This window comes from Oncorhynchus keta, chromosome 2 (genome assembly GCF_023373465.1).
Source record: "Oncorhynchus keta strain PuntledgeMale-10-30-2019 chromosome 2, Oket_V2, whole genome shotgun sequence".
NCBI classification, from domain to species: Eukaryota; Metazoa; Chordata; class Actinopteri; order Salmoniformes; family Salmonidae; genus Oncorhynchus; species Oncorhynchus keta.
This window is the reverse complement of record NC_068422.1, coordinates 76695163-76720145: the sequence shown is the minus strand read 5'-3', so window position 1 is coordinate 76720145 and position 24983 is coordinate 76695163. Positions and strand designations below refer to the sequence as shown.

Genomic DNA, 24983 nt, shown 5'->3' with positions numbered 1-24983 from the left:
ATGGTGTTGGACAAGGAAGAGAGTGAGTAACACCCCCGATGATGGGTATTTCAGCTGGATGTCACATTGGAACAGTGTTTGTTTTTGTACTAGGTAGATAACCCAGCCTACCTCAGGATATATGTTAACCCACATTCCCCGTCTACGAAAGACACGTCTAGTAGACTTTATTTGGATAACCGGTGGTAATTATTTGCGGGGTTTTTGTCGTGAAGAACATGGATATTGAAGTAAAATAGCCATTATAAGTTCTCAACACTCACATACACATACGCCTATTTTTCTGAAAGACTACATGTCTTCTGCAATTTGGAGCTTTATGTGATGACTGTTCACATGATGGGCATTGCAACCTTAGCAACACAATGGCTGTAAAACATGGTACCGCTTTCCCTCTGCCTAAGTGCTCCTCGCATCCTCTGAAGTTACCAAAGCAGCTCTTTGACATCAGCACAGGATGGGAGATGCAATTCGAGTGCTTTTAACAGTACCAAATTTTGGATATATGCAATAAAGGATGTCAGTTTCCTTTCCTAATGCAATACCTGTCTATTTTTGAAATGGGCTATGTAGGTTATGACAAACAAGTAATCCCATTCATTTTTACTTTAGAGCAAACCTGTTTCTCTTGGTGTCATATTTTGTGTGTAAATTGATATTTATTAGCATATTTCATACAATGCATACAAAAAGATAAAGCTAACCAAAAACCTCAAACTTGGAAGAAACTGTTGTGAAACTGGATCCCATAACTTCTGTTATCAGTTTGTGTATAAGTGCTATCCAAATTATTTTTTCTATCACTTGTGTAGCTGATCTATGGTGAGGTCTGTATTCTTAATAGGTAGGCTACTTAATACCTTCCCTCAGCCTTCTAGGACCTAAAATAGGCTATTCTTGTCATATCTCAGAAATACTGTCAACACCTTTGGTTTTTAGCCAGAGACCCCCCCTAAAGTAATGGCTTGCAATTGTGACCATTATTTATGTTTGAAAATTGATATTTCATATCTCTTAGCTGAGCATCCTTTCACTTACCCATCTAAAAACCAATAAAGGGATTGCAGTAGAAACATAAATTGGTCTGTCTAGCTGAATCCATGTTGTGCTAATGTACCCAGATTAACTCAACTGTAAATTGTCTCCTTTGATGTCTGTCTTACTAAAAGTTTCCAATATGATTCATGATTCAGATGCTTTAACAACTGTGGCATAAAAGCAATATGGTAAATGTACAAGGTGATGCAAATGGCATTAGTGGGAAAGGATGCACAGGAGCATGTAATGCAGTCAATACTACATTAACTACTGATGCCCAATTACAGAACCAGGGAGAGTGGCTTTTAGGAGCATTAGGACTTGCAGAAAGCTGAGATCACCTGCTGCTCATTGCCCTAAAAGCTTCACCCTTTTGCTTGCTGGGGCCGACAAAGTGCGCTGGCATTTTGGCAGGGATGGGGAGAGAGCTGCTTGGATCTGTGCTTTCCAATAGCTGGAGCAGGCGGTTAGTGATCCATTGGCTCAGAGACATTGCCTGCATTTTACAGTGTCCATACTACATAAAGCCGTTTAGGCTACTGTGTGTGTGGGCTGCTTGGCAGTTCAGCATACTTCTTAAATGCTGCATATATTAGCCTACAGTAATGGGATAAGACCACCATGCAGCTTTAAGATCTTGTTTTCTGCCTTGAATCACATAGGTTGGAAACTTATTCTCATGATGGCATTTTTTCTTAGGGAAAAGGAGATGTTGAGTCTGACAGCCTGAGTTTTATTGAAACACTTTGGCTTCAACAGTGCTGAACTTGTGAATATGTGTGAAGTCTCTAGGAGGTCTGATGCCTCTCAACGATCTAGGGAAATAACCAGACAGCTCTCTCTCTTCTAGAGAAAAGCTCATCTTGTTTCCCACTTTTAAAATCTCTTTTGAGAAAGTAGGATACAAATCAATTCCTCTCCACCTATTTTTAAACACTCACACATGTTACATTCATGTTTGACCTACTACAAGGCTCAACTTCACATTGACATCCAGCTCCAGTGTAATAACGGGTTACTTGGAGTTGTAATGGAATTGATTGGTTTAAAGGTCTTTACCATTTCCCCATGTATGAGCTGTGTGTGTGTGTGTGTTGACATTAAATGTGAAAACAGTGATGGTGGACTGGAACCACCTGCTCGTATCACTAACATGTAGTGCTATACCAAGTAGGTCATGAATATCAGCTAGGCTTTTTCTGTCCACCTCAGGCATTCTGTTCCTAGCCAACTATACCACCTCCCCATAAAACTCTGTTGACAGATTAACCCAGTCTGAAAATATAGTACTTGGTATTCTGAAGATGTGTAGTGTGAAAGCACCACATCCTGAAATTACTTAATATGTATGTCTCCAGAAATGAATGGCACCACCTTTAAATATTCCAGGTGAACATTTTATTTTTGCCCTCTAATATAAAGTTTCCAATTGACTTCTAATTCTAGTGGAAAAAAGCAATTCAGCCATTTTCTTTCCTTCAAGGTATTAGGAACTATCAGCTGCAGCAGAAATAATTGGGTCCTCATTGTAGACATGTCTTTGGCTGATCATTCGCACCACTGGGCTTTCTAAGAACCTGGGCTGAAGAGAACCTCAATCCTAAAACCTGATGATAAATTCTTGGTTACCTTTGCACTTTAATTTACTTAATTCCGTGAGCAGCTCATTCAATGAAATGTGTACATTCATAAAGCAATGTTTTTCAAACAATACAGAGACGTGATCTGTCGGCTACTGTAATAAAACTTGGGCTTCAGGCCTGATTTTTATTTTTGAAATAACAAGAATTGCTTCATTCTTTACCGGAGTTACCATGGTAATTCTGTCTTTGTAGCTATGTCATATTGATTTAGAAAGTGGATATTATTTTCTGTTATTCCCTTTCTGCGGTTGATTTCTAATTTCCAGTTGGAGATTACTTTCATACATTTCTTAAGTCGTTCACTTTTTCTCCTCGGGAATGGCTTCTCTGTATTTGCTACTTTTTCAGCTTATTGGCTTGTTCTTACTCTAAATTAAACTTGCACTCAAATATTGAAATTGCACCTGTATCCCTTTGCCCTGGGCTGTAAACAATGTTACAAGTTTATTTCAACATTTCATACGGTGTGGTCACATCTAGTTATTAAGATGGTTAATCATGCCACCTGCTTCCTTATTGGAACACATCTCTTCTCTTTCACTTGAATACCTTCCCAGTCCAGTGGGGATATCACTGACGTATCAGTGGACAACTGTCTGGTAAACCTTGCTTGGTCAAATGTCTTGCCATTCTACTATTGTAAACCGGAATGATTCGTTATTATCACTAATGAAGACATGTTATGCAATGGCTCATATGGACAAACAGGCCATGTACAGTTTACAAAGGGATATCATTCATACAACAGTTATAACTCAATTACAATGTGACATAGGCATGGAAAACACACTACACATTCACACCTCTCACTCACTACTTGTGCCCTCTACGCTCTATGCATATACTGCCATAACTGTTCTCTATCTGTTCTCTATCTGTTCAATATGCAACATGACACTTAAACAAAAATATTAACTTCCAACATACTGAATTTGATGTCAGTAAATTTAATTTCACCACTTTTAAACAGTGAGTGCTTGATTCAGTGTGATCTACTATGATCTTGCAAACACACAGTTCTCACCAGACCCAATGATATCTCCCACCCCAAACCAGATCCCTATCAGAATTGTGTTTCACATCAGTGACTGCAGAAGATGCATGTCCTTTCCCATAATTTCAGTGGAGCTCAAAGGGCTGAATGGGGACTGAGACACGTGTTAGCAATTTCCTAGTGCACCCACCTTCCTCTGGTGCAAATGGCTGCTCTCATCAGAGAGGCACACTAACTCAATGATGCACTCCTGAGCTCTTCGAGCATCCATTTATCATATCCAGAGGCCACATGCTCTCACGTTATATTACAACTTCTTACAACTAAGATTCATTTTCCCTATGCATCATGTAAGAAAGAGTGACAATGTCTGTTTCTGTTGTCGTTAGACATTCTACTCAACCCGCACTTCACAACATCCACCTGTTTTATTCAAAATAGTGTGTGGTGGAGGGGGTACAAAACAATGTCAGTAAACATGGAATTCTCTAAAGCTCCAAGGATACTCCACTCCAACGTTACACAGAGAACCTTTTTAGATGAATGATTATTTTAGACCAACTTTTATGACCTCTCAAAACAACCTTATTTCTCACCTTGAGTCTTGAGATGAATCCAGACAGCCCGTCTAGTAATTTAATAGGATCTCGATGTCATAAACCCCAAGTTCCAAAATGGGGTGAAAATGGCAGCCATATTGATCTAGAAGAAATCCAAACCAGTCTAATTGGAAAGAATGCCAGTAGACACATTTACATTTACATTTAAGTCATTTAGCAGACGCTCTTATCCAGAGCGACTTACAAATTGGTGCATTCACCTTATGACATCCAGTGGAACAGCCACTTTACAATAGTGCATCTAAATCTTTTAGGGGGGTGAGAAGGATTACTTATCCTATCCTAGGTATTCCTTAAAGAGGTGGGGTTTCAGGTGTCTCCGGAAGGTGGTGATTGACTCCGCTGTCCTGGCGTCGTGAGGGAGTTTGTTCCACCATTGGGGGCCAGAGCAGCGAACAGTTTTGACTGGGCTGAGCGGGAACTGTACTCTCAGTGGTAGGAGGCGAGCAGGCACATAATCCAGATTTGACTTATGCAGGACAATTTAAAGTAAGGTGTGATGTATCAGAAGTTGTGTCATGGAATTATTGTCAACCTAAAATATTGTCATATAATTATGAAGTTTGTATGGGTTTTATACCACATTTACTAAAAACCTCTAAAATACAGTGTACAAAACATTAGGAACACTTCCTAATAGTGCTGCACACCTTTTGCCCTCAACAGCCTCAATTTGTCGGGGCATGGACTTTACAAGGTGTGAAAGCATTTCACTGGGATGCTGGTCTATGTTGACTCCAATGTTTCCCACAGTTGTGTCAAGTCTGGCCAGAACATTTCTGATACACACAGGGAACCTATTGAGCGTGAAAAACCCAGCAGCTCTGCAGTTCTGACACACTCAAACCGGTGAGCCTGGCACCTAAATGGCACTTAAATCTTTTCTTGCCCAGTCACCCTCTGAATGGCACACACACAATCCATGTCTCAATTGTCTTAAATCATTCTTTAACCTGTCTCCTCCCCTTCATCTACACTGATTTAAGTTGATTTAACAAGTAACATCAATAAGGGATCATAACTTTAACCTGGATTCACCTTGTCAGTCTGTCATGGAAAAAGCAGGTGTTCCTAATGTTTTGTACACAAGTGTAAATGAAACGGACCATAAATGTCTCTATTTTAGTTTTCTTGGATAGCTGTGAAGGCTATATGATACAGTATCAGTACTTGTTGCATTTACATCTTGTCTAAGTCCCATCAACTGATTTCAACCAGTGTATGGCTGTGGATTGACTGCATTGTTTGAATGGAATGTTGGCATAATGGCAGTTAATTTGAGAAATGTATGGAAGTATTCCTCTAAAACTGTATGGCTGGCTTGCTAGCTAACAAACAGTGCAGATAAATTCATTATTTTACACAATCCTATCACAGCGCTGGTAAACCATGGTTACCGAATTTCATCAAAATGGTTGACCTTTATCCCATCATAAGAAGGTTCATGTCCATTCCGGCATTGTAAATCCTAATTCTACAGACCGGTTAATGCAGACACGCTCATTGTTCCGAGGTAATGCCCCAGTCATACATGCATTAGAACGGCCCTCTCTCTGACCTGCACCCATAACCTTACTGACCTTGATTCATACACAAGTAGTGTTATTCTGCTTCAGCATTGTGGTCCTTGAAATCTCCGTGATGGTGTCTCAAGTGGCCTCTGCAGCAGGGGCCTAATAGTACATGCTGTGTATGATCTACTGAGAGAGGCTAATGTTCCATATTGATGATTTTACTGCATTAGAACGGTTTTAATTAACCTTACTGGTCTTAAAAGTAGTGTTATTCTGCTTCACATTGTGTCCTTAGCAGGAACTACCACTTGACTGCAAGGCTGAAGATGCCCTGCAGCAGGGGACTGCTCTTGCACAGATACACACGGCTGTGTATGATCTACTGAGAGAGGCTATACATTCCTGCCATTGATGATTTTACACTTGTGGTCCATGACATTACTTTCTGGTCTTAGCTACTTTCTCACATGTATTTAATGAGATGCCTGGAGGTGGACTGTTTGCACAGATTTGAGACCATACATCTCCCTTCCCACCCTCCATGACATCTGGTTTTGCATCTTGGTCACTTGGTCATTCTGCAGTGTTCATTTCAGGCACTATTTAACTTTGAAAAGAGCGCCGATATGATCTTGTTTTTTACATTTAAATTAGGCTCTAAAAAGAGTTTTGTTCGAAGCTTGTGATATGTTACCAATATTATTGGTTTTGTGTGTTAAGTTTACTGGTAAATGTTGTCTTCATTGTCACTGCAACAATCTCTCTCCTTGGACTTTACAGTAACAGGTTGTTAGTTCACAATGCAGTGAAAAGGATTCGAAATAGGATTTCAAAGATATTTAGACATACAAAAGGAATGCTGTTTTGTTGAATGTGTAAATGTGATCGCTGTAAAGAATAATTTATGTGGGAATTGAATACTGCGGCATAGTTGTACCAGTCTGTTTGTGCATGCACGTTTCCATTTTGAAACAAATTGATCTGCCGTTATGCCTATTAACTGCAAGACCTTGTATAATCCCTCCTGAAATAGTCCCCTGATACGTATTGGTTCATGTTGTTTACTTGCTGTAGATGGAAGTGTGTGTGTGTTTTTCTCAGTAGGGGTGGGAGGCCTTTGGAAGCACTCATTAACTCAAATGTATTTCTTCCAGGGAGATCTCAGTTTTCCTAGGAAGCTGCTTGGGATTATTGAACCCTGGGTGTGAGTGTGTGTTGGTGTTCGTGTGTGTGGTGACTCAATTATAGCTCAGGTACTGCTTCTCAGTTGAGGATGTGAGTTCAATTTGGCATTCTGATGAGGGAGGTGCTTTAATGTTTTGGGACATTTTAGCTTCTGAAAATGGTAACCCTCCAGACGTGCTCCTTAAAGGTGTTGCTGTACTGATACCATTTTCATAATGAAAGATGTGCAGCACTTTTGGCTGCCTCACATTTGAGGTAAATTCTGAAGGATAAGGAGGAGGCATGCAGTGAGTTGAGGACAGGCTAAAGAACAACCACTTCCAACAGAAGTACTTAAGATCTTGAAGGCAGATATCCTTTATTTTCTGTTCCGGCAACTAAAGATTTTTCACTTCCAAGTACTCTCAAAGGCTGTGATACTAATTGTTTTAAATGTAAGCCTATATGACTATTGTTGGCCAACAAATGTCACAAATGTATTCAGGTCAAGCAGAGACATAAACTCTACAGTACACCAGTCTACATAGAAATGGAGGGCAATGCCACTTAAAACACAACAGAGACAAATAGCAAACAGTATATAGTGCTGTCCATTAAATGAGAGGCAACTTGTTGAGAACAATATCCCGATTGGTTGACCTTCAATAAATCAAATGTTGAATAACTAATTAAAGGCTGTGATTGCAGGTTTATTTTCCCTCCTGAAAGCGGGGAGATTGGGCAGCGGGTATTGAAGTTGAGGATTTAATCATTGCTGACAATGAGTTTGCCTACACAACCACAGTTTGATCCATTAGATGTGAGTGGCAGCTGAGATCCATGCACACATACTATTGTGGTCTGCTTTAATTGAAATTGGTAACTGAGTGTGGAACATAATAACCCCCTGCGTCCATTCATGTACACACACGCACAGGATACACGGATGCACGCATGCATGCTCGCACACACACATCCCCTTGCAGGCAAGGTTTTCTGTCCCCGTAACACCAACATGTGACAGATTCCCTGGACTAGTCAACCCAATAATAGAATAGCCATTTCATTTAACCCAAGAGTTGTGCTAGGGTTTAAAAATGGCATTGAAGAATAAAGACCAGAATGGCAGGCGTAACACATCTAAGATGTCGACTTTGATGAAATAACATTGGCTATTATAAAGACATCTGGAGAAGCTAATATCAATAACTAACCTACAGCATTCCTAGCCTGCGAACACACCACCGCAGTAGGTCAAGGGCCCTGCCTAAATGCAAACCCCATCATCAGTGTGTGAACTGTCAATGGCGACCACCCTGTCTTGGTTCCCCTTACAACCCCAGATCCAGGGACCTTTGAGGCCCTACACTCTCTGCCGTACATCCAACCTGGCACATTATTGACCCCATAAGGAGACAGAACCATGGTGTCGGAGAGAGGGCTGCTTAAATGTGACGTTGGAGGCCTGTTCCCCCAAACAACTGCCCCCCGTGGCGTATTCTCATTATTCAACATTAAACGCCCCACATGGCTCACCACAGTGTGTGGTTCTTTTTCCCTCCATTTTCGACTCACCGCGGACCCTGAATGGCACACCTGTCTCCTGGCATATCCTTTGAAATAATAAGTGTGCTGTAATTGCAGGGGAGTGGGGATTTCATACATCACTTCCTGACCTTGGGAGTGACACAAACTTTAGAGGCTACATTTATGCCTCCTGAATGCATTTTTAATGTGGGCTAAAATGTGTTTGGGCATTATTCCGTGCCGGATGGCGGAAAGCATCTGTGACAGTGCTAATGGTTACATTTTGCCAGGAATCATGAAGTGGCAGATACGATTGTCCCCTTTATCAAACTCTGAAAAGATCTGGTTGGAGAATAGATGGATTTATCGCCTTATTCAAATGCTAATGCAATCGGTGAAAAAATGAATTGAATTCACACATATGAAGATGCATTCATTATCCGGGTTATTGACAGCTTCGCTGGCAGTCACCCTAATGGAACTGTGGTGAAGTAGTTGGCTCAGAGCTAGCCTGAAAGAGGCTCAGTTAGCAGATTAACATACATTGAGTTAGGCTAGTTCTCTGAATCTGCTAACAGAGGGTGAGTTAGCATGCTAAAAGAGGTTGATTTAGCAGCAGGCTCATCGGGAAAAGGAGGATACCTAGTCAGTTGCACAACTGAATGCATTCAACCAAAATGTGTCTTCTGCATTTAACCCAACCCCTCTGAATCAGAGAGGTGTGGGCGGGCTGCCTTAATCAACATCCATGTCATCAGCACCTGGGGAACAGTTGTTGAGGGTTAACTGCCTTGCTCAAGGGCAGAACAACAGATTTGTCAACCTTGCCAGCTTAGGGATTCAAACCAGCGACCTTTCAGTTACTGGTCCAATGCTCTTACCACTGGGCTACCTGCTGCCTTTCAGAGGTAGCGTATCAAGGTAGCTTCTAGTTAGGCTAGCTCTCTGAGCCTGCTGCTAACTAAGCACTAACAACAAACGGACACTGCAGGCCCTCAACAGAACCGGCTTAACAGTTTATTGGCTAGATACAAGGTCAGACACCTCCCTCTTCGCTCTCTCTCTCCAATTGTTCCCTGATCTTTCTTCTTCAGAAGTTCTTGGAGCTAACCCTGCATAACGAGGGTTAGAGCGATGGGCGTTTCTCTATTTTATTCTCGCTCTCTTTTGTGTGAGGGCTGTCGACAGCTCACCTTCCAAAACTGTAATCTCACCATGCTCGTGAACAACCAAGTGTTGGAACAAGTTGGCTTCTGTAATAACTCGGAAACCCTGCCGGTTTCTCGTCTCAAAATAAGCAGTAATGAATATAATTAGAAAGCTGTTGCATATCTCTCTGATACATTTATTTTAATTAACCCCATGTGAATACATTTAAAATAATAGGGGGTGAAAGTGTGGAAAACACCCTAATGAAGTTATCTGTTAATTGGGATTGTTTCTGCAGCCAAACCACAGTGAGTTGGGGCCACCAGGAGCTAACAAATCATGCTGTAAGCATCCCTGCTTCCACAGAAAAGGGCCCATGCTGACTTCAAGTGTAAGAAATGCACCTCTGACGTGATGGAAATGACCGGCGGCCTGGAGAAAAGGCAGCCCTGTTCCAGGCTGCTCTACTGAGACTCCCACACCGCGCTTGAAGCCGGGCCAGTGTTATTGCAGCCCTAATGCGGTCGTCTCATTTGGAGCGGATCAGGAGTAATTATGGTGGGGAAAGTGGCTGCCACCACGGGGGTCAGGACACTTGTAACGTGAAAAGAGCAATTATTTCAGGAGACAAAACTCTCCCTTATCCCGGGCAGGGCCAGGGTCAATGCAAGGGACGGCTGGGCCCGTTTCACCGGGCTTATTAGCCGCAGCAAGCTGCAAAGTTTGCCAGAGTGCATCTCGTTAATGAACAGTCCCCTCCTCATCGGCACCAGGCCCTGCTCTACCCCACTTACCGGGCTGTTAATTATGTCATAATCAGAGCATGCAAGCCCAGCAAGCACTTCTCACAGACCCAAGCATTCATAACACAACCGTCTGGAAATGTGGCTGTACTGTAGTATACTGTAAGAGATCACACCCAGACAGAACCCACAGGACTAGTCTAAAGCGTGCTGAATATAAACCATGTGTCATTGACTGCATTGGCCTGTGAACGACTACTGCATGTGTTTATCCTGTCTTGGAGCGATATGCTCCAACTGCGGAGGCAAATATGGATCCTACAAAGTCTTGATTATGCTTATCATTTTGAATGCATTCATTTGTCTCCTTTCAGCTGGCCTATATTCCAGCTGATATTATGACCAGATGTCTTGTGTTTTGTCTTGGCAATAGAGGAGAATTGGTGTCTACAGGCTCAATTACAGTAATGATGTGAGCTGATTGAAAGGGGCTGATTCATGCAGACAATGGCAGGACATCTGCCTGCGATCCCCATTAACCTCCATGGCGGCTGCCTCGGCCCTGTCTGGGACAACATTCTATTCTGGATTGCCATGGCCTAGCGTTTACAGTGAGAGAGGGAACACAAAAGCCTGGGTTTACGGCTTCAGCCTCTTCCAAGCCACTGCAATATTCACCAGAAATTCTACTTGAGCAACGCCACCACTGGTTAAGCAGCTCAAATGGTTAGGCTACACCAACAGGACTGAACATTGCTTTTACCAACCCAGAATCTAGGATTTCATTGTGCCCACTCACCATAGTAGAAAGAAATGCCTAGTAATAAACACTAAATTATAATGACTGAATTGAAATACTGTCCAAGAGCGCATGGTTCATTTTCCCATACAGAGTTGATCTGTTAGATGGTTTCGAAAGCCTATCATATCCTTATTGAGCAATGCTTAAACGGGAATCCGTGTATAGATTCATAGTGCCTGATTTAATGCGTCTGTCTGATGTCTTCTGGAGGAGTCAGTGAGTCACAGAGGAGATGATGAACACCGTTGTTTCACTTGAATGCAGTTGTTAGTAATGTAGCATGTCATTTCTCGGGCATCTCTCAGCCTGTCATTGCGGTTACCAGTCTCTTATTTACTGCAGTGAGCTGGGAGCAGTAATTATACGGGCCCCAGAGATGAGGTCCACTCAGCCCAGCCTCCCCCAGAGACAAGATGCTGCCTGAGTGATGCTATTCAATCCCCTTCCCTCCGCAGGAACCGAGGGAGCTCTCAAGGTGTCACCCACCTAATCACATCAATTCCAGAGTGCGACCCTCCACCTAATGATGTACTGTAACATTTCTATTCAGACGTGCTATTTAATTAGCCAAGAGATGTATGATAGGAGAAAGGAAAAAGGGGATCGGAGGGCAAATCCTCCCCATCACAATCTGGTGCCATGCAGATGTGATAATTGTTTCAATGCTTTAAAACGTAGCACAACAGCTTGTTTTCTAAAACGTTCCCTCGAGACCGAACAGCTTGTTTTCCTTATTTGCACCGAACAGCTTATTTTCCTTTAAAACGTTTCCTCGAGTGCACCGCAGATTGTTTTCCTTTTAAACGTTGATACCGAACAGCTTGTTTTCCTTTAAAGCGTTTCCTCGAGGCACCGGATTTTCGGAGTGCAAATCCTTTAAAGCGTTTCCCTCGAGTGCACCGAACAGCTTATTTTCCTTTCCAGTGCACCGAACCTTATTTTCCTTTTAAAACGTTCCTCGAGTGCACCGAACAGATTTTCCTTTTTAAAACGATAATTGCATGCAGATGTTTTTAAAACGCTTTCCTCGATAAACAGCTTGTTTTCCTTTTAAAACGTTTCCTCGAGTGCACCGAACAGCTTGTTTTCCTTTAAAACGCTTGTTTTCTTATTTCGAGTGCAAAAGCTTGTTTTCCTTTAAAACGAGTGCACCGAACAGCTTGAACAGCTTATTTTCCTTTTAAAACGTTAAATACATCAAAAGGGTTACCACATAGATTCTATTTTTAGATAGCGGTAAAAACTGATCTAGAAATGGGCTTACATAGCATCCGATTTATCTCTATAATGGAAAGTACATGGTCTGACCGTTTCAATGAAGGAGAAAAAAACTGAGCAATGCTCAACATAACATATTCTTAAGAGATAAGGTCTTTTAAAAAAGAAGAGGGGTGGAAAAAGACTGAGATCAGACCTTACACCAAGTATTAATGGTAAATTAATTTATTTCTCAGGGAAAATATTTGGCAAGGCGAGATCCCTCTTTAAAAGACAAAAATGCATTCCCTGTTGAATATGAATCATGGTCTAGCAGCCACGTTTTTTTGGGACACCAAATGACACAGGAAGGTCAGTGGCACTTGTATCTGTTAAATGGATTGGATTAAGTGGAGGCTGCCTCTTCGGCTGCTGCCGTTTCCTTTTATAATGTAACTTTTTGTTCTCTGAGAGGCAGGTTGGGAAGCGTTGTTCCACTCAGGGATTTCACATGGTACTAAGTGTGGTGACAGGTGCAACAACTATTCTCCTGGTATTAAGGAAATTGACATGACATTTGTTTTATACATTCATTTATTCTGTCACTACTCTTTGTTTAGGAAATGCTACATGCAGTGTAGCTACTACTGGAGTTTTCTGAGGCAATTTTCCACAGGCAGTTTTGGTAGATGACATCAAGGACATGTTTCTTCCCTGAGACAGCAGGATCTGTGCAGTAAGCATCCTGGCTTCCTAATGTATCTGAGGCTTTTCCTCTGTTCAGGCAGCACTCTCAGGCCCATAGAGGGAGCACTGTGTACATGGTGGTGGGGAGGAGTGTCCGATTCACTGCAGTTTCAAATCTGGGTTAGGGAATAGAACATTGCCACGTTGATGTTTAGGATGCCTCTCTCAACATAGGAGAGCTTCAAAGAGGCTGAACAGGGGACGTGCTGTACAGTCATTCCATAGAAGGGGTTAAACCCCTCCTTTGCAGAGTTGATGTAAAGCACACATGTTATGTAACAGGGTGGGTAGATGGTATGTGGGGGGCGGTGGTCTAAACCAATTATGAGTGGTTCTCTGAGGTGGGGAACGACCTTTGTGTATAATTAGTTCTCTTATTTAAAGCAAAGATTTTGAGTAAAAATAACTAATTAGCTGTCATAAAAGGCAAATTAAAGATTTTTTTTTGTGATCCCTGAGGGAATTGAGGAAACCCCATTTTGTTTTGCTATGCGCATGCACAAACACACACACGACACACACACACACAGCACACACACACACACACACACACACACACACACACACACACACACACACACACACACACACACACACACACACACACACACACACACACACACACAGCACTCTCTCCTCATTAAGACTGTTTTTAGTTCTGTGGAAGGCTGACAGGCGAGCACTGTTGGCATACCTGCAGAGAGCTCCTCTAACAAGCCATGAGATGCAGGTAGAACAGACCACCCTTAGCTAGTGTGGCTTCAATTTGAAGCTTTTTAGCTTCATTTACACATAACATTGGTATTTATAGCAGGCTTTTGTGATCCTAATGCGCCAGCTTCTAGGGGCCCGTTTTGGGAGGGAGGAGGTGAGGAGCTGGAGGGTAGGCAGAACACTAATTGATGGTTCCCATCACCAGCGCTGGACCAATTAGCCTCCTTTTCCACTTGTGATAAAGAAATGGGACGAAGGCTGAATACCACCAGAGCTCTTATTCACATACAAACCAAAGCCATCAATTTAACTAACAAGCTCACCCTTTCCTTATTTTAAAAGGGAGATGCTAATTGTATTACATTCACAGTATTACTGATGGTCAGAAATTGGCTGAACAAATCTGGATCCAATAAGGGGTGTGGGACAGAGGGAAAGACAAAGGAATAGAGACAGAACATGTGCTTTGGTATTCAGCAGAACAAAGTGCTGAGGTTTTTGTGCAGGGCAAAACGACATGCTCAGAGAGGAGAATCAGGGGCATTGGGTGATACAACTGCCTAGCTACCAGCAGAGGCTCTGTTTATCATGGAAATAACGACTATGGTTCCAGTGAAACTACAGGGTGGCTGCACAACACCACTGACATCCAAACACAACTAGAGGACATCAACACACACATTAGAGCACTACTTTCCTGTAACTGCCATCTCTCTGACAAATATACTGTAGGTCAATAACAACTGTCTTTACTAGAACACAACACCTCAGCAACCGATCACACCTCCGAGGATAAAGACAAACATCTAGAAAATGTACTAAAGTTATATAAAAGCTATGAAATTCAAAGAAAGCCTCCCAGCATACCATGTCTTTAAACCATCGGGCATTTGCCGCTTTTATAGGCACCCACATACAAAGCGATGGCCGGCCCCTCCTCCCTGTGACGCAGGCTGCGTCCGGTTTTTGAGAGAAATGTGTTTTGAAAGCAGAGAGGCGAGCGGTGGCCATCGTGTGTTCTATTAGACAGATCAATAGCTCAGTGTGTGAGAGTGTCTTAAGAGCTGTTGTCCTGTGCTTTCAGCTGTGGCAGACCTGTTAGTGCTATGGAGGGGTGCCGCCTGCCACTGCCTCTGTACCAGTAGTGGCCTGAGGGGGCTTTAGTCCAAACACAAATGTCAACCACACATAGACTATTAGTGTTTAGTGCAGTTATTAAATGGACTTTATTTGTCCTTTAGGAGGCTAAAAGGCACACTTAAAGGGGACCAGCGTGACAGCGGGGCAATTTGCGGGGTTTAGTTACTCAGGCTCGCTCAAGCTGACACATGAGTACAGATAAGTGTAAAAGAAGGAAAGGCTGTAATGCAGCGAGCGAGCCGTGGTGTGTGTCTGTGTGAGTGCGCGCTGAGAGGCACTTAGGCCATAAACATATTCACTGGGGTCTGCGAGCAGCGTTCTTGTGGTCAGAGGCGTTTTAAAAGGTTAATGTTAATCTGTACCAAACAAAGCCTATGAGAAGCTTTTACAGCTGTGGACAGTTCAGAGCAATGAGCGCGGATGAAATGGTAGGGGTGACTAACATAATATACAGCATGCTGTAAATACCACGCTAAGCAATATGAGGTCTGTCTGTGACTCTGTTACGAGTACAGCTTCAAATAATCAGTAGGCCTGTCTGCCTAGTGTGGTTTACCTGGTGTGAATGTAGTCCAATGTGATCTGTGTGCCTATCTGAACGGAAGAGTGTTCATGTTAATGCATATTAGCAGAGGCAGTGCACTGTGGCCCTCTCTCGTGAGGCTCTGCTGCTCTCCAGACGCTGCAGCAGCAGCCTTATCAAAAAGAGAACATGAAAAGTCACTGGTGTTCCTGGGCAGTGAATCACGCCTGTTGCGTTTGTCTCCTTATCGCTACAGGTGTGCCGATGCTCTCCCGTCCAGCCCAAAGGAAAACAGAAGGGGTGCGCTGGCTGCACCGCAAGATTAAAGACCGCTACCTGCTCAAGGCCCTGGACAAATACTGGCACGAGGACTGTCTGAAATGTGCCTGCTGTGACTGTCGCCCTGGGAGGTGGCTCCACCCTCTACACGAAAGCCAACCTCATCCTCTGTCGAGGGACTACCTGAGGTAAGAGAAGCCACAGTCAGTCGCCCCTCATAGAACAGAAAGGCCACGCCCACCTAGGGCTGTGTCAGCTCTCTCACTACTGCTAGGGTAACACCACCATGAATGTCTATGAACCTGCCTCTCACTAGAGCTCTCTATTTGGGTCCATTTGTATGTGAACCAGTGTTTTTCTCAAGCTTTTAGAAGACATTTCCTCCCAGGCTGTTTTGGTAGATCAAGCGCCTGTTTGTTCCTCATTATAGGATATCGATGCTGACTAGATGTGTGTCAATTAAGCCTGAATCCCATTATGCTCATGCGTGACTCTCCCCAAGCTCTGATCTGAAGCCTTGGGAAGGCAGAGCGGAAAGTTTCCAATTCCACGTTTGTATGTTTTTAGCTCTCTTAAAAACATTTTTCTGTTTCAATTTTGTTGCTTGTTTACATGAACACAGCACTCTCTCGCGGTACAGACCTGGTTTCAGTAACAGTAGAGATGGGTCATGTTGTGTTCTGGGACGACTCCAGGCAGGCTAGCTTCAACGTTAGTGTGTCTGTGGCTAATGTTTTCCCCTGTACCCTGCCATCTGCTTCCTAAATTAAACATGATCATTTCCTGGCGTTAAGTCACATTCCCTGGGGCTTCCGAATAGATCCTACCATTTATCCCAGAGACCATCCTGGGGGCCAGCCTAGAGACCTTGCTGCCCCTGGCCTCTCCTGTCTTTCCTCCCTCTCCCACCCTGCCCTACCAGCAGGTCCCAACCGAGAGGGGCTTAGGGGCCGGGCGTTGAGAGGAGCCATTACCATCCATCAGCTCCCACCAAGAGTTAATGCTGTTGGGATGCAGTGAGAGAGGTTCACTAACTGCTGCTGCCCCCGGAAGGGGCAGATGGTGCAGATGAGGTCATAATAAAAGGAGCAAATGACAAGAGAAGGCAAAAATTATTAAGCCGAGAATGGCGCTTTTTGACATGGTTAAATAGATCCCTCTGGGCCGGCTTCTCCGTCCCTCTATCTGATTGATTTCTCCTCATTATGAAGGCCTTATCGTGGACATCAGCTCCCTGATGAAAATGTGTTCCTATGGGCTAACTGGCCTGACAGGCAGCTCTGCAGAAAGCAAACTCAAAGCAAGACTAGGGCAGAGGGGTGAGAGAGGAGGGAAGAAATGAGGGGCAGAGGGGCTAGAGTGAGAGGGAAGAAGCAAGGAGCGAAACATAAAGCAGGAGAGGCGAGGAGAGATGGGGCTTTGGAAGCTTCTGCCTGGGCCATGATGGCCTAATGAAATACAGCCCACTCATCTGCTCTTCAGCCTGAGACAAATGCATGCCACTTAATGGCTGGAGATGTTTGAGATGAATTCTATTATGGAACAAATTAAAAACATTCCCTTTCACAGCAGCGAGGGAAGAGACAGTTTTAGAGCTTATAGTTTTAAAGTAGGTGACGAGGCTCCATACGGCCTCGTAATCCCTCACAGAGCCCCCGTCCTGCACGGAGAGAGGAACGCTTCCCCTCACCTCCATTAATGAAGTGGAATCCTCCTGTATGGAGATGCAGTCATTAGGGACATGCAGCCAGTGGGTGGATCAAACGCACTTTATTTCCTGGGTTGAGCCCTGCCATGCGCACATTAATTATTATAGAGCTCCGTCTGTGTTCGTCCTTCAGGAGCTCAGGAGCACCGTAACATCTTGTGCACACCCCCAGTCCCCCGCTCTCTCCCCTGGCTGGCCTGCCAGCAGCGTCTTCTAAAACCTCAGATCAGAAGTTTCTGAATCCACTTGACATTCTATTCCCTCTGGTTGTAAAAGGCTGGGTTGGTTTTATTAGCAGTTTTACCACACTTTCATTATCACGCAGAACAATAGATTAATTAGGTGTTTCATTTTTGTCTGGGACTCAGGATCTGGCGACTTCCGCCAAAGAAGGTTGACAAGCCAGCTCATGGCTTTGACCCGCCGAACCCCAAGCCTGACATTGTTTTATCTTCTAACTGACAAATATTTTAAGGGGAACATACTGTATCAGTCATCTTTTATCAGCAGAGTGCCTTTATTTGAAGCTTTAAAGCACTTTTTCCCAAGCTAATGGACATTGTAAGTTACGCCGTACTGTCATCACTGCAATGGAAGTAGATATTAAACCGTAATTAAAACATCTTATTATCTGTGGATGTATTAATGTATGTCAAACGTCTCTGCCACCTACTGGAGATAAAACATGAAATAAAACTATAATAAGACAGTTACTTCTTTCCTCAAATAAAGTAGAAAACATTTTCTGGCAACATTTTGAAATATATATTATAGCAAGCTTTACACCTTCAAAGACACAACTGTTGAGGAAGGTCAAAACACGCCTACATGAATTAATACAGTAGCTCAGAACTTTCTATGAAATCGGACAAACTGTAAATGGAGCGTGAATCTGATCTTAGAACAGAGTAGAAGACTTGAAGAGCTCAAGTCCAAATCTCAATGAAACAGAAGACATGCAGATGATGCCGGCATGCAGGGGGAGAGTCTGAAGTTAGCGAAGCAGCAAGTTCAAACAGCTGTCTCTCCAGATCCACACTAAATCACACAATAACTGAAGGGAGTGGAACAATGGAGGAGAGGCTCAACTTAATGACAGTTCATTTTGTTTCAACCAGCCAATATCAGTGGAAGAAAATTACTTCCAGTATTAACTATTTTTGTTTTTTGTTATTGTTGAGCGTTCAACGCTGCATATATTTTCTCAATCTTGGCAGTGAACAGTTCACGACATGCTAAATCTGCCTTTGGTAATGCACATTCATTTTTTATGGCATTCTGTTGAAGATCATGCTTAAAATTTCAGGTAACATTTCAATTCTTTGCACAATGCATACTGTTACCGTAGACAGTATGATTGAATAGATATGCTGTGAAAGGTCATTTCTCACACACTATGAAAGTCCTTCAGCAACTGGAAAGTCCCATCAACTGCCTCACCATGGTAATGGCTGGTTTCACTTTATCTTACATTATGGATTTTCAAATCCATCCCATTGTCTCAGTTTGAGGGTGACCTTCCAAATTAGTACTTGTAACCTTCTAATCCACTTAAATGAACCACTATTTTAAACTGGGCCCTTTCTGTGCTTCAAACCCGCCCCAAAAATTGACTTCTCTTAACAAACTAGGATTGGCAGCAGTCTGTAGTGAGGGGCAATGTATTCTGCCCTCAAATTTTCCGCAGCATTCATACTCCACCTAATGGACAAAAATCATATATATGTCAAAATAATTAGTATTCCAGTTGTGAGGATACTTGACTTAATCCTAACAGACAAAATGTAACTGCATCATGAGCTACTGCAGAAAATGTAACTGCATCAATATGTGGGAATTTAGCAGAAAATAGTCTTATGATTTGTAATCATTCTTAAAAGAACTCAAATCTCTTCTTTATGGTGAATCAATTAAGGTGTTGTGATCCTCATTCCCAACCAGCTCTCCCTAGTGCTATGCATGCTGGTCTTTGTAGTCCCATTCCACAGTGCCCTTCCACTAAATGGTCAGCATAGTGTCTCGGGCTATTACTCAAAAAGTGCGCTGCAGTCCCAATATCAACCACAGAGCCCAGGGCCCACACTCCCATAACACTGGAACATAACCTACATGATGGCTTTACATCACTGACATGTCCCTGGGAAGCATACAATACTGCATCCATCCATATTCACAGGGCCAGTCAAGTAGCAGGTCAGCACACACAGAAGGACAGACTAGGTCTGAGTCAGACCACAGAGATGATAACAGCCTGGGTTTAGTTTGAGCTAGAACTGATGCAGATGCTGATATTAACAGAATCAATCCAGAATAGACTATTGTGTCCTTTTCATCTGTTCATTTTTAAAGAGGAAAGAAATCACTAATATAACATTAATAAATCTAAAGCCTGACAATAATTTTACCAAGTGGGTTTTTAGCAGCACTGGCATGGAAAGCTCAGCGGTGCCCAGAGGTCTATATCAACACACTTTACTGGAACAGTAACCAGTTCTAACAATGACTTTGTTCAACACTTCGTATCTATTAGAACCAAACAGCTCTGTCTCGCCTTTCTCCTAGTCTAAGGCACCAGCAGCAGTCCTCTCCTCTGGGGCAGTGTGCTCTAATTAGACCCTGGGTCTGCTGGAGGGATATGTTTTCTGGGTGACAAGGGAGCAACCGACAGAGACTAATATGGAGAGGGGATACCAACTTTGACTATTCTCTCCGCCTGAGTCTCCTGAGCCCACAACTTTGGGAACGTGTTTGCCACTGTCAGTATGTTAATCTGCTATCGCCTGCCTGATCCCCTCTCGCAAAGCTGTGGCGCTGTCCCCTCCCCTTTCCTGCCTGCAGAATGTGCAAGTCTATCTGTGATTCAAAATCTTTAAATTAAAACATAAGGCCAGGCGCTTGGAAAATGTATGTGACTGGGGGCTGCAGGCTTTGGAGTGGAGTTGCCTTTGCTTTGCTTTGAGGGAGAAAGATCTACACCAGTGCCTCTTTGCTCTGCTTGTGACCTCATCGTTTGCCTCCTATCTAATAAGCTTAAACAAACAGCAGTGAAATGTGAGTTGTGCGTCTGTTCAGTGTACTGCCGAACATCTAGTTACCTCTCCAAGGTCTCCCCGCCATTCTCCCAGGCAGTCTCTGAATGAAACAGAGGGGGATCGAGGCAGTATCCTTGCAAATAGGAATATTTTTGAATGTTTGACTACATTATAGAATTTAGCCTTCTTGTGTAAAATCCAGCTGGCTTTGGTTGGAGCAAGTCTCATTAGGTACTTTGGTTTTAAAATAAAACTTTCAACAGTTCAATTGGTTGCCTCAGACCTGTTTTCATTGCTTTTGCTATGTGATAGGAGAAAGGCTTTGAAGAAGGGGATTAGAACCATGTGACCATTTTAATTAGATCATTAGCAAAGAATTAACATCTAGGTTTGTAGCCCTCATTAACAAAAAAAATCACCAAGTGTGTGCCAAGATAGATTTGTGTATTACATGAGATGTTTCAGATTTGTCTGTTTTTCACCATTCTTTCTTTTTTTCTCTTGGCTTTACTTTTTGTTCGCTCCTCTGTTGCATGAAGGCTAAGGAAGGTATGTTAATCTGTCTGTATTCTCTTCTCTCTCTCTTCCAGGCTCTTTGGTACAACAGGGAACTGTGCTGCCTGCAGTAAACTGATCCCAGCCTTTGAAATGGTGATGAGAGCCAGAGATAATGTTTACCATTTGGACTGTTTTGCCTGTCAGCTTTGTAACCAGAGGTAAGGAGAGCGAGAGCTCACAACTGTGTCATGAGATTTTTCAAATATGTAATGCTGTTCTGAAATGGCCATTAGCTCAAACTAGTTAGCCATTTAACAAAAAAAACTACCCCTTGAGGTGCAACAGATCTGTTTTGGGGTCAGAAACCTAACTCCGACTGTCTGTGTAAATCCAGATTTTTTTGTTTGTCCGTCTTCCCATTTTGAAAGCACACACGTGCTGCATTTCATTAGCAACACTGTTAATTATGTTCTATGTTGACCCTGCCATTAGTTTGTTTGTGACTAGAAACAACTGGGATTATAAACTTGAGGGGAACAAATGATCTCATGTATCAAAAAGTGGTATAGCTGCCAGACCAATGCCATCACACTCAACACTCACAATGTTTTAGTTGAAAGGTTCACTTTAAACCACAGCAATATACCTCCAAGAGGCCACTCTACAGGAACATGCCTCACTAGTTTGGGTACCACACTACAGGGTAGTGGGAATTAAACAGACAAAAAATTTATTTTATAAATACTGTATGCTATTCTGTCCAGGAATGTTAACTAGTTACACCTTAGTGACCCACATGTGCAAAGCCTTGCTCACTCTGTCCTAGGTCCCGACCTCCTCACTTCTGAGCTCTACACTATTACATCCATACATACTCTCCTCACAATGCAACAATCCCATAACAGTGCAGCACAGAGAAGACTCTGCTAAACATGAGGCATTGTGACCCTCTCCATCCATACAGCACAAGCACATTAACCTTCCAACCTTCCATGGGGATGAGTCAGTAACCATGGTGAGCATCTGGCTGGGGTATGGGAATGCTGGCTGCAGCCACTCATGTGCCAGGCTTACTGGCTCACTGATACCACAGCCATTGCCCCCTCTGCCAGCCCTCAGCCTGCCCAACACATTACTGTGGCCCAGCCTGATAAGCAGCCCTGCCATCAGTACGGCTGCTCTTATCTTCACTCATTCTGTCTATGAAGCTGTGTGTCGTACAGTCCATAAGCACCACCATTTAAAAGGATGCCCCTGAACAAGGCAGTTAACCCATTGTTTCCCGGTAGGCCGTCATTGTAAATAAGAGTTTGTTCTTAACTGACTTGCCTAGCTAAATAAATGTTAAACAAAAATCAAGGCCTACTTGGGGGTGTGTTTTTCTTCAATTGACTTGAAATCTAGAACAAATTCATACAAGTTGGCACCTAAACTGGTGTATGGAAAGCTCTCCCTGTGGCAGGGTTTCCTTGAAACCGGTGTGGTGCTTTTCTTGTTTTGCTGCCTGGGGTGGCCTGCTTTCATTGGGCGCCAGTCCATTTGAAATGAAAAGTTTAAAAATGTTTTAATCTACTTGTTTTGAAACCACACCTTCAGTGACCATCCATTTATCTACAAATTGTATTTTCAAGCCACACCTTCAGTGACCATTTGTACAGCTCGGGGGATTCGGCCTTTGAATCACCCCCACACAAGGAACAATGGCATCTGCAAACAAGTGACGTCGCCAAACGGGTACAATCAAAGCCCAGAGAGCAGCAATGGCCATCGCCTTTTAACAGCTGATCTCAATCAATCACATTCTTCTCCTAGAGCAATGCTATCATTATCAGCCTGTCAACACAAATAACTCTTGTCATATTGTCCTCTACTAATCTCCTTTGTCTCCCCACGTTGTCCTCCTTTTTATTAATGCTTTGCCTTTGTGTTTTCCTGGCTGGCAGGTTTTGTGTGGGGGACAAGTTTTTCCTTAAGAACAACATGATTCTGTGTCAGATGGACTATGAGGAGGGCCAGCTGAATGGCAGCTTTGAGACGCAGGTTCAATAGCCGGGCCTAGTGGCAGCGACCAGGACCCTCGGCCCGCCGTACTTACACATGATGCCATGGATGTTCTGCTGCACTTGGGAAGAGGAGCGTCTGTCTGCTTGCCTGCAATACTTTTTAAATAGCCCTTTATCAGTCCATAAGGACTCTATTGTAAATGTACTACTTTTTGCCCCTCCCCTTCCCACCCTTGCCCCTTCCCACCCCAACACTGAGCAGTTACAAGTTTTGATGTACAGTTGTGCCTGCTTAGCTGAGCACTGTATTGCTTGTATGTTTTTGTGACGTTTGTTTTGGGTTTGTTTATTCTTTTCCCCTTTCGGGAACGTTTCCTTGGAGGGTATGTACAGTCTGTTTTCTCTGTATATATAAACTGGAACATTTATTTTATGAAATGTAATGCAATTTTATTACTAGTGTGAATTAAAGATTCTTAAATGTTCATAGTGAGTTTTTTTTTTGTTCATATACCAAAACCAGTTGTTTGAGGAGGTTGGCCCATGTGTTGATATCATTATTATCATCTCAAACCACAGAGCTGTAAAAAAAGCCTTGAGGGGAAACATTTCTTTTTTTTTTTTTTTTTAAGTAATGGAGGAAAAAAATGAAGTTTTATTACATTTTGCAAAGACTGCTGATGGAATTAGAAATGCTGTCTCAAATGAACTAAATAAGATTTTATTTGGAATAAAATAATGACTTCTCCAGACTGTGTTGTACTGAGCGTGCAGGTGTCATGAAAGAAGCAGTGTTTGGATGAGAACACAGAGGGAGCGTCTGCACCCACTGAATCATGCCTCGCTAATTGCCATCTGATTATGAGTGTGAATTGGCTGGGAAATGAAATGCACCAGCAAATAACAAATTAGATAATAAATGCTCATTGCATTTGAGTTTATTCTAACTAGATGTGGAGCTGCAATAACCAATTTAGGTTGGTGGCACCGTCTCTATTTATCTGAGGGGAGAAGGCAAGGAGCAAAACTCAAGACTTTGTTATATCATTATCTTATTATGAAATAGAATTGTATATACAATGTAGTATTCTGGAATTATATTGTTTTATTAGTTAATACTGTTTTAGCAAAAAGATCACTTGAAACTGTCAGATAAAGTAACCAAAAATGTGAGACATTGGCATCTCCACTTTAAGGGAGAATTATGAGTGAAAGCAAAGCTTGTCTTGAACATATGGGGTATTAAAGAGAGCGGAGCATATTCAACATCTGAATAGCTTTTATGTACAAAGGCATTGCAATTAAGGGATTGCTACTTAGGTGACACTATCCTTTGTCGTACTACTTTTGATTTTCATCGGTTGGTGGTAATTCTTGTTTCTATGGGCTCAGAGCCACAGGAGACCTGCTTTGCAGCGTTTCTGCCATTTAAACCAATTTGCTTCATCCTGAGCAAAAATTGTGAGGAAACCAGTTGGGGTCTTTGAGCATATTGCAATTTCATTTAAGCATGTCTAACAACTTTGGTAAGAAAAATATATATAAAACAAACTCTAGAGTCCATTAAAATACATTTAATGTTACCCGCAAAAAACTTAATGTTTTTCAAAACAGGTAATTAAAGAGAACAGTATTTATTTTTTGCTGTAAAGGCATATTAAAAACTCCAAATAAAATTCAATGTATTCATATTTTTGTAGACCTATATTCCAAATGTACAGCGTTAAAAGAAATCAATTTGAGTTTTCAAATCTGTCCCTCAGGCAGTCGCCTTGGATTACTGTGCCACAATGACATCACATGTTTTGATAGTGATGTCAGAGCTCTCAGCTCACAGCTAGCAGTTGTTAGTGGGACTTAACAAGTCTGGAACACCACATGCAGGAACAGTACTGTAGATACAGATGATATAAAACCTGTGCTCACCCAAACATTCACATAATCAAGT

General features: G+C 42.6%; 1 protein-coding gene across 1 annotated transcript; it reads left to right on the top strand.

Annotated features, from left to right (window-relative positions):
- On the top strand, nt 1-23520 carry LOC118371442 (rhombotin-1). The gene is given in 8 exon segments (XM_035756879.2): nt 1-22; nt 15772-15788; nt 15790-15826; nt 15829-15925; nt 15927-15964; nt 15967-15982; nt 21125-21250; nt 22976-23520. Coding segments are annotated over 8 exon segments (459 nt in total). The 3' UTR covers nt 23082-23520.
- The last annotated feature ends 1463 nt before the right edge of the window (nt 23521-24983 follow it).